The 15,707-nt window shown below is 45.1% G+C and overlaps 1 protein-coding gene across 1 annotated transcript in view; it reads right to left on the bottom strand.

Annotated features, from left to right (window-relative positions):
• Positions 1 to 15,707, bottom strand: part of MGAT5B (alpha-1,6-mannosylglycoprotein 6-beta-N-acetylglucosaminyltransferase B) — a 171,298-nt gene that overhangs the window by 45,185 nt on the left and 110,406 nt on the right. The window contains exon 9 of the mRNA XM_073310498.1: positions 967 to 1,098. Coding sequence (XP_073166599.1) covers positions 967 to 1,098 — 132 coding nt within the window. The remainder of the gene's footprint in view (positions 1 to 966; positions 1,099 to 15,707) is intronic.

The raw sequence follows: 15,707 nt of genomic DNA, 5'->3' as shown, positions 1-15,707 counted from the left end.
TTGCAGGCTGCTGATGTACCACAGGGATGGTGACATTTGTCTCTCTCAATGGCAAAGAGGAAGGGAGGAAACAGGCTGGGGGCAGGGGGGTTATTCTTGCAAATACAAAGAGATTTCTCGGTCCTGTTGTGATGGTGGCAGATTCCACCTGCAGCGTGCAAATATACTATTTACACACACACACTCCTCCCCAAGGGTGTTTGCTTCCCCATTGCAGAGCCTTAAAATGAGTTCTGATCTCAAGACGGTAGCAGGTGAGGTTGAGCTCCCTCCTTCCCAGGCATATTCTGACAGCCGCTGGGAAGGTCTCTGGGCAATTTACCAGCTGTCAGAGCCATGCACATAAACAAGGCTGGAAACAAAAGGCTAAACTCCTCCTCCTTATGTGCTGGAGATTTATGAGGGGCTCATTGGTAGGGGAAGGGAAGGGCTGCAAGGTCAGGGGAGTTTTGGCTGGTCTTGCTGCGATAAACAACAGACAGAGCAAAGAGGGAGGGAGGGAGAGAGAGAGAGAGAAGGGAGCTAAGTGAGACAATTGCTCAGTGCTGCGAACATTCCCCATCTGGGAACTTGGGTTCAAATCCCGGATGGGGTCAGATTTATCTTAAAAGGTGTTTCATCCTAGTCTGTGTCTATGCCCTGTGTAAAACTACCACCAATTTAGGCACAGGACAGCCTCATTAGGTTGAAGGACCGGAAGAGATTAGGACTAGAATAGCATGGGGTGCTGCAAATCAGGACTGGCACTGGCAGAGTTGGACTGGACTGGAGCAGCATGGGACGGGGAGGGCTGGAGCAGTGCAGGGTGAGGTGCATTGGCAAAACTGTGTGATAAAGTTTGCAAAATCCCAGGCCACAGCATGCCTCCCTCTAGCCAGAACTATTTGCCCCTCATTTTCATTAGCGCTGGTGTCACTCGCTATTTAAAAGTAGAAGCAAAGAGGAAGAGAGTGATTTTTTTCTTACCTGTATTTCTTAAAGGAGAGCCCCATGTGTTGCTTCATTTGCTGGAGGCCATGGTAATCAGTGTAAATGAGGTCAAAGGGCAAAGGGACAGTCAAGGGACAATTGCCCCGTCCCGGAGGCACCCCTAAATTACTGAAGAGAATCAGGAAGGGTTGATCAGCCACACAGTATAAGCCCTTTCACCAGCCCTAGCCCCATTTCCCTGCCATGGGATTTAAAGGCACCATCAACTGGCTCCTTCCTGGAAGTCTTGAACTCCGCTTTAAAAATATGTTGTCACTGGGGCCTCGCCTGGCCTCTCCCCCATGATTCCTACAAGTCCATCTCCCCAGGTTGTTGCATGGGCAGAGCTGCCTCTTAGGATGTCTTCTGGGAAGCAGAAGCCTTGGATTTGCATTTACTGTGCGACAATGACACTGTTTCAGATGTCCAGAGAAGTAGGGCAGGGAGTCTGGTAAGCATTGGGGGTGTGGGTAGGGGAATAAGTTAGTGCCTGCTTATACATCCTACAAATCTCGTTCCTGGGGCAGGGAAAGGGAAAGCAAAGAGAAGTCTGATGTGTGTTACTGAAATCATCACAGGGGGCGAAACTGCCCCCTCTCCAGAGGCCTAAGCCCAATTTCAGTCCCACTTTAACTCTAGTTTGGGGGCTTAAGAAGGCCTTACATTGATGCAATATGACCCTGCCATTCAGTAACTAGAGCTGGTCCGTCTGGTGCAAAATTGAGATGGGAGGGGGGATGAAAAATTCATCCCAAATTGGGACAAAAAGCCAACATTCTGAATCTTTTCTTGAAATGAAATTCCCATTTTTTTTGTTTGTTTCTTTTGGGTCAATCAAAACATTTTGTTTAAATTTTGTACCTTTTTAATTTTTAAAAACTATAGAATCACATAAAGGAAAAGTCGTTTCAAACTGAAAAATCAAAACTTTTTGTTCCAAAAATGACAAATTAGGACATTTCACTCTTAAAAAAAAACAACCATTTTTTTTTCTAAACAAAATTTCATCTAAATCAGTAATGATTTTTTAAAAATATTCTGTTTTGTCAAACCAGCATATTCTGACGGAGAACTCATGACAAAAATTTTCTGACCAGTTCTGAACAGCCATACGGGAGGGTGACCTTTGTAGGCCAACATGGAGGGGCGCTGGACTATAGGCCATCTCTTCTCCCTCCTCTCCTCTTCTTTTGGTATGGCTTGTATGCTGGGGGCACTGGTGCCTCTGCTACCCCAGGGTTTGTGCCTGGCCCCTGTAGGGAGAAGGATCTTGGTGCAAGAATCCCAAACATGATCTGGCTTGCTTATATAAACCAATCAAAGAAGTAAGTTGGTCAGGTGTCATCCTGGAGCATTGGCTCTGACTGTGCAACACTTAGGCCGTGTCTACCATATCCATGCTAGTGTAGTGCCATAGTGTAAACAGCGAAGGAAGGGTTTTTTCGATTGCTATAGCTAATCCACCTCCCCAGATGGTGGTATCTGGGTCAACGGAAACATTCTTCCATTGACCTAGCAACGTCTACACCAGAGGTTAGGTTGGCATAGTTATGCTGTTCACAGGTGTGAATTTGTCACACCCCTGAGCACTGCAGCTATGTCAAGCTAACTTTTAAGTGTAGACCTGAAATGTAGAATGAATTAATGAAGGACCACTCCAAAGCCAGCAAAAACAAGGATTTTCAATTTAAGGTGACTTAGCTGCACATAAATGCTTGCAACGGCTTTATTGCTCTTGTCACAAAGAATATAAGCGTTAGCTCGCTGTAGAACAGAAAGGGTCATCTGCGGATAGAATAGGCTCTAGTTTTATCACTTGTAATTTAGGTTCACTTCTATGGGCAATTTTCCACTAAGTGGCTGATCGGGGAGATGACAGGAATAGAAAGACTCTCGTCTCTGAGAGCCATCCCAAAAAGATACATAAATAAAGCAAGAAGGAGAGGCTCAGACACCAAATTTGGAGCATTATATTGGCCTGCAAGAGCTTTCCCAACACTCTGGTACATACCTGCCAATCTAGCATCACAGTCTATAATTATAGGCGCCGACTCCGTGGGTGCTCCGGGGCTGGAGCACCCATGGGGAAAAATTAGTGGGTGCTCTGCACCCACCGGCAGCCAAGCTCCCCGCCTCGCCCGGCCTCACCTCCTCCTCTGCCTCCTCCCCTGAGCGCGCCGCGTCTCTGCTCCTCCCTCCCTCCCAGCGCTTGCCACCACCAAACAGCTGTAGCAAGCGCTAGGAGGCAGTGGGGAAGAGCAGGAACGTGGTGCACTCAGGGAGGAGGTGGGGAAGAGGCGGAGCCGGGGCGGGGATTTGGGGAAGGAGTCCAATAGGGGAAGGGAGGGGGCAGACTCAGGGCAGGGACTTTGGGGAAGGGGTTGGAATGGGGGCGGGGCTGGGGGCAGGGTGGGTCGAGCACCCACCGGTGCCAGAAGAAGTTGGCGCCTATGGTACATAGGCTCAAAATTAAACTGGTGAGGGAGAGCCAACCCCCAAATCCTGCTACTCCATTCAAAGGCACTAAGATAAATGAAAAGCTTGGGGCTAATCTATAAGGGATGTCAGATGTTTCAGATATGTGTGCACACTTGATCTCTCCACTTATCTAACCTGTGTGATGGGAACTTAAATGATTGTTCAGATTAGTTACATTCCAATAACACTGAAAAGGAGGCATTGTCTACTGGGTAACAGACTGCTCTCACTTATGTTGTTCGGAGACTAGCCCCCTGGACTAGGGCTTAAGAGACCTGGGTTCTAATCTTAGCTCTGCCACTGACCTGATGGATGATTTGGGGTAAGTCACTTCACCTCTCTCTGTCTTGTCTAATTAAACTGTATGCAATTTGCTGCAGGGACTGTCTCCCATGTGCCTGGTACAATGGGGCCCTTCCCTCCACTGCAATGCTAGAAACTTGCCCCAGCCAACATCCCGCTGGAGATAAGGGAACTACTTATGGAATAAAACACTGTTTAACACCAGGGCAGTACAATCTGGCCCTACCACAGGAGACTGAAAGTTAGGACTCCTGGCTTCCATTCTCAACTCTGTCACTGGCTTCTTCAGTCTTTTAACCTCTTGTGTCTCCATTACCCCTAACTTAAAAAAGGGTATAATATGAACTATTGCTCTGAAGGGTGTGGTAAGGAGAAATTAAAGTCCATAAAGTTCTTTGAGATCCTTGGATGAAAAGTGTTCTCTAGAGCTGAGCTGAATTTAAAGGAAGATCCTCAGATGAACAGCACAGTAAATGCTAAGTATGATTATTAGAATGAGCATTACTGCTATAGAAGTGCAAAGAATTATTATATTGCAACTGCTCTACATCTCTATCATTCTACATTAAAAAACCGATTGGCCTGTGACAAATGGAAATAATCAGAGCTATCATGGAGGAAAGACATAAAGATTATCGGTATCAAAGAGCAGCCAGATAACATTTAATCTCCCTGTTTCCAGAATTGCAGCTATAATTCAGCGCTGGCTTCAACAGACAGCTCCATGACCTACAATATACGGGCGCTGCATCCACTGAGGATGACATAAAGCACAATTGATAATTAAGTGTAAATAACACAAAATCATGCAGCTCTCTGGTAACAGAGGAAGAGTCACATTTCCAAATCAATATTTGAAAAGAAAAATACACGTTCCGGGGCATATTGTGCTACACTTAGTCAAACAGGTGAGCACATCCTGGCAGACGCTGTCGCACTGAAGTCACCACTTGGTCCCCCACATGAGTACATTGCAACTCTAGCTCTATACCAATTTTTAGCTGTCATGTTGTTCAGTGGTTGCTCTTCTAAAAGACAGTACCTTCCTCTTTGGGGGCTTGGTTCTGCCCTGACCTTTATCTTATGCACTGACTTTGGTGGAGATATTTCTGATTGACATTGGTGTGCGTGAAGGCAAAATCAGGCCCTTTTCTCTCACCTACGGTGAAACGCACCCTGGTGCAGAGAGCCAAGACAAACGCTATGCACCACTTAAGTCCTCAAAATAGATTCATAGGTCTTTACAACTAGAAGAGATTATTAGATCATCTAGCCTGGCTTCCAGGGCTTGAGTGGGATTTAACTGCTGTTTAGTCCTCATTAAAGTTGATCAAAAAATCAACCCCCCCCCACAAAATGCAAACCCCAACCCCTTCCTCCCCCTCCCAAAACCCAACCATCATTTAGTTTCTAACTGAAACTGAATTTGTTCATATTTTTGTTGACGAAAAGAACCGCCCAACCCCCAGCCCCAAAGACTTTGTTTGGGTTAAACATTCAAACCCATTCGAAATGCCACTTCCATTAGAAGCGTCCATTTGAAACGGATCATTTTGACGTTTCTCCACATGTTGTTTTGACATTTGCAAACTGTTGGTTTCATTGGGGGGGGGTGAGTGCAGCTGAAACTATTTGCCAAATTCAGCTTGAGCTCATGAATTGTTTTGGTGCCCCCCCCTAAAATGGATTTTAATTAACTGTTTGTCTAAAAATAACTGCCCAGCTCTAGTCCTCACAGTGGCCCTCTGCTCAGGAGTGAATTTTTAAGCACATCGATCTGGTAAAAAGGTGGGATATTTTCCTCAGTGCAGCTGATTTCCCGTTGGACATGACACCACAATAAAGCTCTCATCACAATACACATGAGATTGGGTGAAGGAAGATCAGGCACTAACCAGCCTCCACGACTGCTTGACAAGTACGACATCCTCTGCACAAGGCTCTGTTCTTAAATACTGTCCTCAAGACGATGTCCAGACACCATGGCTCCAACTGCTGCTGAATCATTAGCTGCCTCCTTGATAAGCACGTCTTTGCATGACACACAGTGGGCCAGATCCTCAGCTAGCGTAAATCAGCATAGCTCCACTGACTTCAATGGAGCTATGCTGATTTACATCAGCTGAGGGTCTGGTCCAGTTATTCTGCTTAAGATAAAAGCTTTTCATTAGACGTCTGTGCCCATTTGTTTCTCACTGGAGCGGATATCCCCAAAGTTTAGGAGATAGCTCAGTTCATAAATCCATGGACTTTAAAGCCAGAAGGGACCATTAGATCATCTCATCTGACCTCCTGTATTTCACAGGACATTAAATTCCACCCAATTACCCTGGCATTGAGCCCAATAACTTGGCTTGGACTAAAGCATAATTTGTATTTGGCTAAAGCATCTCTTCCAGTCTTGATCTGAACATCACTTCCCTTGGTCATTTATTCCAGTGGTTAATCACCCTCCTTGGTAAACATTGGTGCCTTATTTCTAACCTGATTTTGTCTGGCTTCTGCCTCCGTTGTTCTGCCTTTCTCTGCTAGAGTACAGAGCCTTCTAGTACCCAGGATTTTCTTCCCATGGAGGTACTTACACTGTTATTAAACTGTCTCTCAAACTTCTTTCTGATAAACTAAACAGATTGAGATTCTTAAATTCCCTTCAGCTTGTGATCAGTTTTGTGGCTCTTTTCTGCACCCTCTCCAATTTTTCAACCTCCTTTTTAAAATGTGGACCCCCACAACTGGGCACAATATTCCAATGTTGGTCTCGCCAATCCCATACACACAGGTAAACTTACTTCCCTGCTCCTACTCATTACTCCCCGGTTTATACATCCAAGAATCACCTTCGCCCTTTTTGCACCAGCATCACACTGGGAGCTCAGGATGAGTTACTTCTCCACCGTAGGTTTCAGAGTAACAGCCGTGTTAGTCTGTATTCGCAAAAAGAAAAGGAGTACTTGTGGCACCTTAGAGACTAACCAATTTATTAGAGCATAAGCTTTCGTGAGCTACAGCTCACTTCCTCAGATGCATATCGTGGAAACTTTCCACGATATGCATCTGAGGAAGTGAGCTGTAGCTCACGAAAGCTTATGCTCTAATAAATTGGTTATATGCATCTGAGGAAGTGAGCTGTAGCTCACGAAAGCTTATGCTCTAATAAATTGGTTAGTCTCTAAGGTGCCACAAGTACTCCTTTTCTTTTCTCCACCGTAGTTCCTAAATCCTGCCAGAGTCACTGCTTTCCAGAATACAGTCCCCCAGTCCATAGGCATGGCCAGCATTCCTTGTTCCTAAATGTTTAAACTTGCATTTGGCTGTATTTAAAACACATTTTGTTTGAATGGGCCCAGCTTACTAAGTGCTGCAGCTTGCTCTGGATGACTCCCACTCCTCATCATTATTTAAGACTTCGCCAATGTGTGTGTTTATCCACAAGTTTTATGAGCACTAATTTTACATTTACTTCCAGCTTATTGGTGAAACTGTTGAATAGGGTTGGACCCCACGGAACCCCGCTAGAGACATGCCCCTTCAATGATGATTCCCCAGGGATGGTGGCTACCTTTTGAGGTTTGTCCATTGGCCAGTTCTTAGCCCATTTAATGGGTGCTTTATTGATACTGTATAGTGCTAATTTTCTAATCAGAATGTTGTGCAGTGCTAAATCAAACACTTATAAAAGTGTAAGAATTTAATATTAGAGAATATAAAAGTCTATGCATCTACCTTTACCATCTAAACTTGTAATCTCATCAATTTGTACTCTCATCAAAGAATAAAAGGTTTGACAAGACCTATTTTCTATAAAACTATGTTTAATTGCATTAAATATATTCCTTCCCTTTCTTAATTGAATCCTGTATCAGTTTTTCCATTAGCATGCCTGGGATTGATGACAGACTAACTGGCCTCTAGTCACTCAGGTCATACCGCTTGCTCCTTTTGAATATTGGCACCCCACTAGCACTCCTATGGAATTTACTCGTTATTCCAAGATTTATTAAAAATTAACATCAGCAGGTCATATTGAATGCAATGAAACCAATGATCACTGGTCCCCAGGCAACCACCAACTTCCAGCCCAGTGATTAATTCATCTTTATCCATCATGAGATCCCAAACGGTGTTATCCTGTGTTGGGTACAATGTTAGAAAATTATCATCTGTAATTTAATACCCTCCCCCCCCCCGAACGCACACACATTATAAACAGGTGCATAAGGAGTAACATCCTCTTTTCAAGTTTGATTCGGCAGTCTGTAGTAGACCCTTATCGGCACCCTCCCTTTGGGCTTTGCTAGTTAGCACATTGATCCATGTGCATTACAAAGCCTGTAGTTCTGACTTATCAATGACTCTAAAACAGGTCATGGGGTATATAATAATAAATAATCCCTCTCTCTGACTTTGCATTTTTCATGAGTAGATCCCAAAGGGCTTTACAAAGAAGGCCAGTAACATTATCTCTGTTTTACAGAGGGGAAAACTGAGGCACAGAGAGAGAAAATGACTGACCCAAGATCACCCAGAAGGCTAATGACAGAGCCAGAAATAGGCCGCAGGTCTCCTGAATCACAGTCCAGTGGTTTACCCACCCCTACCCATCCTCTGCCCTCTCCATCCCTGCTAAATGGGTTACAACCAGTGAGTTTAACATTCCAATCAAGCAACTTTGGTCTGCACCTTCAAGTTATTATTTTTTTTATCCCTCCTTATTTAAACATTCTCTATTCAAGCTTTCATCATTTGCCAGTTAAGTCAACTAATTTTCTACTAAACCCAATTTCACTCATGGTTGGAGTGAAATCTCCGTAATTTTTCCTCATGCCGTGTACTACTGACGGCGCTTGAAATTATGCAAATAAAATTGATGAACACAAATGCCTTTTTCTCAGACAGCTTAGCCGAGAGATTGGTTTTGTGACAACCTGTTGATCCCCACACTCAGAACCACGTCTGAGAAACTGAATCTCACAAATAAACAATTGCCTGACAGAATCTGCTTTTGATTGAGCTCCTTGTAAACCCCGTTGGCAGCCACCAAGCTCTGAGGATGATGTGGTTATGATTTCTCTGGCAAGCACATTTGTTTTGCCCCAACTTCAGAGATTAGCAAATTAGCGATGGCCAAGTTCAGCTCTGGTTTTGTTGATTAAATAAAGGATAATGCAGACAAACACTGAGGTTGTTTCCCCTTTAATTAAGCCAGTTAAAAGAATCATGTTCACCTATAGAGCTGTTCCTTTCTAGCCGCTCTTAGACATCTGCCTCTAACAGCTGTGCATACTCCAGAATAAATCTACAGCAGGTTCTTGTCCTGCTATTTTCCACTTATAGGTAATTTAATCAGCCGAGGGATTCAGTCCTCTGCCAGAGGCCCTCAGAATTCCGATTACCACAGGTTATCTTCACATCCCATTGACCTATTTTCAAATTAACCCACGCTTTGCTTCCAAGTTATTGCTCCCCACGCTGAAAGGGCCAGAATCAAATTGATCCTGGTGGACCCTTCTGCAAGCCAGACCAATACTCTATATCATATTTAATTTCATTGCTACTGCTGGCCTCTGTTCTCAGCAGCAAGTGGGCGTGCAGGAGGGGAGGTGGAGAAAGGGCTCTGCGTGCCGTCAAGGTGGGACACAGTCCAACAAAAAGCTTCCCCCTCAGGGATGGATAAAGCCAATTCCCTTCCCTCTGCCAAAACCCTGATTAAAGCAGCACTGATGTGCCCATGAGGGTGTGCAGAGAGACCACACACAGGAAGGCCTCTGCCCCAGCATGCAGGAGCATTTGGGAGGAGGATTGGGAGGGGCAGGGTTGGGGGATCCAGGACTAGATGCATCCAGTGGCCATGATGGCAAAGAGCCATACTGACGTCCTGGGGCTGCAGTGATGTCTCTGCATCCCTTCTCTGGCCCCTACAGAGCTCTCCAGGATACACTCCAGTTAGTCAGACTGGGTGAAACTCGCCCCTGTAAAAAGGGCTAGTATGAGGCTTATGCCTCATTGAAGTCCCATTACAACTTAAGTGGGACTTAAGAGGGACACAGGTCTTGTAGTGTGAATGTCACCTGTGATCTACAAATTTGCCTTAGGTGGAAAATAGCTGGGGCTGCATCCGCAGCTGGTGTCCACAGCTCTAAGAAAATCACTGGAGCTGCACTGATTTGCACCAGCTGAGACTCTGGCCCATTGTTCGTAGGTTGTAGGCTGAGATTTTTAAAGCCACCTAAGGAATCTGGATGTTCAGGTCCCACAAATATGAATAGGAATTGGGCATGCAAATCCCCTGCATGACTTTTAAAATCTCAACCTCAATCTCCGACATAAAATGAGCTGGAGATTTTGAGTTTATTTCCAGGCAAAGCCCCTGAACTTGTTAAATGGCTTTGCCCCCATCCTCTCCTGCCAGAGCTGAAGGAGCAAATACTCCTCTCCTCAGAGTCCAGGAGAAGCATGTCAGTTTCATCTTGGCATTTGCCAACATGAAGGGGCAGTTCCTGGGGGAGCATGGTCACTGAACTGCAGATGTGAGCAAGGGGGTTTCTATCCCATTGGCTTAATAAGGAATGCAACAGATTTCAACAGGTCCAGAGAGATTGAAATGGGCATCTTACCAGAGGGCACCATGGGGTATAATATTACCATCTAGCTGCTGGAATCTCTTCTCACACCAGTGTAAATCAGAAGTGATTCCACTGACGTCAACGGAGGTACACAGATGGAAAACTGCTGTGAGTGAGAGGGGACTCCACCCCAAAGATTCATTTCCTGTTTTTTAATGTTTGTCTGTGTTTGAAAAACTTCATCTGCATTTTCCCACCTCACCACCCCAATTCTCTTTGGTTCAAGACCTTTAGGAAGGTATGAAATTCAGAAACATCCTCACAGCTGTCCTCATTGTGTAGGCCATGGGGTGATCACTAGAGCAGTGGTTCTCAATCGGGGGTACGCATACCCCTGGGGGTACGCAGAGGTCTTCCAGGGAGTCCATCAACTCATCTAGATATTTGCCTAGTTTTACAACAGGCTACCTAAAAAGCACTAGCAAAGTCAGTACAAACTAAAATGTCATACAATGACTTGTTTATACTGCTCTATAGACTATACACTGAAATGTAAGCACAATATTTATATTCCCATTGATGTATTTTATAATTATATAGTAAAACTGAGAAAGTCAGCAATTTTTCAGTAATAGTGGGCTGTGACACATTTGTATTTTTGTGTCTGATTTTGTAAGCAAATATTTTTAAGTGAGGTGAGACTTGGGGACACGCAAGACAAATCAGACTCCTGAAATGGGTACAGTAGTCTGAAAAGTTTCAGAACCACTGCACTAGAGAAGAGTGAGTGCAGCACATCACAGTGACCCTAACCAATGGATAAAAGACATGCCGGGTTAACTTAAATGGCACATCTGGTGTTTTCTGCAAAACTAGTCACAATCCATTTGAACTGGAGTTTGCCAGCGTAAATGTCCTCACTGTGTGGTCTTTTGATCCCAGCTCTATGATTGCTGCTAAAAAGCTCATTACGAACTTGAGGGATTTTTTTAAATGCCTGGTATCCTGCTTATTTTTAAAGCAATCCACATAACAAAAGCATCTCCAGTTGCACAATATATTCCCATCAGTGATGCACCACCAGTGTTTTAACTCCTTCTTAGCCTGTGACAAATCCTGTCTCCCACACACTAGCAAAGAGACAGAGTGAGGGAGTAATTGATTCATTCGTTTCCCTGGTTTAACAAAAAAACTGTTCTCTCAAAGCTAGAGCCAATGATGGAAGAATGGTCCCTGGACAAATAAACTCATATTCCAGAGTAACAGCCGTGTTAGTCTGTATTCGCAAAAAGAAAAGGAGTACTTGTGGCACCTTAGAGACTAACCAATTTATTTGAGCATGAGCTTTCGTGAGCTACAGCTCACTTCATCGGAGGTAGTGAGCTGTAGCTCATGAAAGCTTATGCTCAAATAAATTGGTTAGTCTCTAAGGTGCTACAAAAACTCATATTCGGCGCCACCTGCTGGAAGCAGTTAGACTTTGTTCTGGAAAATATTGAGCCAATGTAAGGCTTGAGCTGGGATTACTCACCTGAGTAATGAGAGGCCTACCAAGTACGTGGATAACCCAGTCTCCAGTTCATCTTGTGTCCTTTGAAAGGAGGGCTGCAGCTACTGTAGGGGAATCACTTCCCCAGGAGAGTGTTATGAGAAGGCCGATTCTTGGTGCAAACTGGAGCATTGCAAAGGCCAATAAATTGCTCTTTGGCCATGTTTTTCTGAGCTGCAGGGATAAGCCTGTGTCTGGCAGAGATGGATAATTTAGCAGCATTCTGGGAGTGGGGTAAACACCGCAAGAATTAGGGAAAACCCAACCCTCCTTTCATTTTGGCAGCACAATTTTTAACAAGGGGCTCCCACGCCAGGTGCCTCTAACACACCTGATTTCTCTAAGTCTTTGATCCCAGAAATAGTCGCCTCATTGGCATGCTTCCATTTCCACTGGCATATGCCCACTTAGCAAAGGCTGCTGTGTAGGAGAGAAGAGAACCTGTGCTCAGATGCTGAATGGTGTTTGATGAACATGAAGACTGCTCTTTGTATAGAAGATGTACCCCCCATGCAATCACTATATAAACAACACAACAATTATATAATAAGACTCGTATCACTTTTATAGGCAGAGGTTTTTGCAACTGCCAAGATCACAGTTAGTGAGCTATCATTCGGTACAAAATAAGCATATTTCATGAAGAAGTGCAATTTAACAGCTCAATGATTCCCGCTAATTCAGGCACTCCCTCTTTTACGGAATGAAACTGCAAAGATGGAAGGAATAAGTCCTTTTTATTATTTACAATGGCAAGACTGTTTATCTGCATTGCTTGGGTGGGAGCTGTCAATAAATCTACCTAGCTACCTCAGTCACAGAAACAGAGAGGCCTCTCTAATTATAGGAAACAGCTTTTGCAATTATCCTAGCCTGCAGGGCTTTCATTTTGATGTATACCCTCTTCATTTTGGAAATATGTCACTGTGGCTCTGTTGACATGTGGCCTACACAATGAAAACAGTTGTATCTGGCCAGGAAAGGGAGCAGCGATATCCCTGAAGGAGCCTCACAGGTTATCACAATGTGCTATTGAGTGATAAGATTATCTCTGAATAATACAGCTATCACAATTCAGCACTGGCAAGTGGACAGCTCTGCGAATGGAGGCAGTTTAGGGCCGGACTCTCATGGGTGTAACTTAGGAGTCAATGGAGCTATGCTGATTTACACCTGCTGAAGAGCTGAGCCTTAGGGTGAAATGCAGCCCTGCACAGTGAGTCACACAGGTGGATTTCTTTGTGCTGCTCTTTTATGGTTAGCATATAATTGCCCCTTCTATTATACCCCAAACTCCAATCATGCTGGGAGCAAGCTCTGTAGCCCTATGCACTTCCAGGGCAAGTAACCAAAACATCTGGAAGTCAGACAGACAATGGAGATCCTTTCAAAGAAGAATACGCAGATGTTCTGGCTACCCCAGCTAGTGGCAGCATTGAGATATACTCCACCCTCTGACTCACTGGGACACTTCCCTGGAACTGAGTCAGAGACACTGCTCACTTTCTCGAAACCTTTTGACCTCACTGCAGTTAACCACTTAAATATTGATCTGCTCTGTGGCGCAAAGCACTGAAATGCAATCCTTCCGCCCGACCCGGGGTCTTCTGCAGGGGCCAGCATACTCCCTACAGGTTCCCATTCTACTCTGCACTTGTCTGAGAGTCACCCTGCTCAAGGGCCTTCCCTTGGAGCCAACCTGCTTTCTATATCTATATCGCCTCTTCCTCCCTAACCTCTTCCCCTTTGATCCCCTTCCTGCCAGAGTTTCCCTGTCCTGGAAGCTCTCTCCCCATCCGGGCTACTTGCAGGATTTTATAATCACCTGATCAGTCCCCACTGGGAGGTACTGAGCAGTCACAGGCGAGGCTGGGCCCTCCTTCCCTTAAAGGGCCAGCCACCCCTCTTGAGTCATTTAGGCACTTTTGGAAATCTCACCTACATGGGGGGAGGGATAGCTCAGTGCTTTGAGCCTGCTAAACCCAGGGTTTTTAGTTCAATCCTTGAGGGGGCCATTTAGAGATCTAGGGCAAAAATAGGGGGTTGGACTCTATAACCTCCTGAGGTCCCTTTCAACTCTGATATTCTATGATTCTATGCTCCAGACAACTCCAAACTTTTTTAGGTTAAAAGCTACATTTCCAACCATCCGTTTCTTTTTTTTTCCATTGTGGAAATAGCAGTCTTAACTCTATGGTCCCCATTCTCTGTAGCACTTGGCTGTCCCATTGTACCACTCTTCCCTTGAGGATGAGACCCATAAAACTCACCAGCCATGCCGGGAAGGAAAGCAAATGAAGTCAGTGCTGGTGTGAATCCTTTCCTGCTAGCACAGGATATCAAGGATTCATGGGCGCTGCATGGAATGTAGTGAGTGAGTCTGGAAGAGGAAGAGAACGGCATGCTACGCACATCCAGCAATTCTTTCAGAGGTTGGCTGGAAGGTGCACAGCATGAGAGCTAGGCTTTAAAAATATTACTTGTGATTTACCAACATGCACTCACAACCCGCCTCATTAACAAGGAAACTGGGTTTTTCAGAATGAATCGCTCTTCTCCCCACCCCCCCAAGCTGTCACACACACAATGGGCCTGATTCTTATCTCCACGAAGTCTCCTGAGCAACGTAAAGGAGCTTCAGTGAGAAGGAGAATCAGGCCCACTCTTCGCTTGTACGCTCTTCTGCATGGCCCAGTTTGTTTCTGTCTCGGCTCCATCTGAAGACGTTACCAGAAGCGCCTGGGTCCTCTTCTGACTGTTCTACGTACACAAGATGCAAGTTATGGGGAAGGAGACTTGTGACTAATTGATTTGATTGGGCGCTTTCGCTTTCGTTACTGGGAGCTGCAAACTGCGGCTGGTGTTACAATAACATCTAACAACCGTCCTGTAAGCCACCAGATAATTATGCATGTTTCACCTCCTGCCTGTCAGGATGCACAAGATGTAAGCTAGGAAATTCAATGAGAAATGCAAAGGAGGGGAAAAGAGAAACACCTGCATATAATTCCAGTACAGGAGGACCTCGGGTCGGGTCTGCTAAGAGGGAGCAGCATGACTCAAGGATCTGGAGGAGCTATATGTGAAAAAGATAAGACCGGTATTTTGTATTTGTATTTCAGTAGCATCTATAGTCCTCAGCCAAGATCAGGGCCCCACAGTGCTAGGTGCTGTACAAACACACAGTAAGAAACAGTCCCTGCCCCAAGTTGCTTATGGCTTAAAGAAACAAGGCATATCTAAAAGATACGCTCTAGCTTCACCAGGAATTAATTCAGGAAAGTCTTAGTGCCTGTGTTGTAACAGGAAGTCAGACTAGATCACAATGGTCCCTTCTGGCCTTTTAATCTAGGAAAGTAAACAAAGGGTGTGAGGGGAGACAGAGGCACAGACAGATGAAGTGACTTGCCTGTGGTCACATAACAGGCCAATAGCAAAGCCAGGAATAGCACCACATCTCTTGGCACCTAGCTGAGTGCCCTTTCCATTAGATTATGCCATCTCTCTTATGAGATGGCTGATTGCATCATCTAGGACACGATCCCATTTCCATGGAGGTCAACAGAAAGTCTCTCACTGACTGGCTCCTGGAGCTGGCGGGTTCACAGGCATTTCGAAGAACACCAGTTGAGTTGTGAAAATGTCTGAGAATCACATGTAGGATTCATACAAGGTTCATGTGCTTGGCAACATTCAGGGCACACCCGGAGTGTTGTGCTGGACCTGTGCTCCTTTCAAGGGCATCAACCTTGGAATCTCACCCAGATGACATGAACCGTGGGAAGCCTCCCAGGACTGGGCTCAAGGCCCGAGAGCAAGGAATGCGGTAGATAGAAACTGGTAAA

Source organism: Lepidochelys kempii, chromosome 14, assembly GCF_965140265.1.
Source record: "Lepidochelys kempii isolate rLepKem1 chromosome 14, rLepKem1.hap2, whole genome shotgun sequence".
Lineage (NCBI taxonomy): Eukaryota > Metazoa > Chordata > Testudines > Cheloniidae > Lepidochelys > Lepidochelys kempii.
Note: the sequence above shows the minus strand (reverse complement) of the source record. Positions and strands in the feature narration are given on the sequence as shown.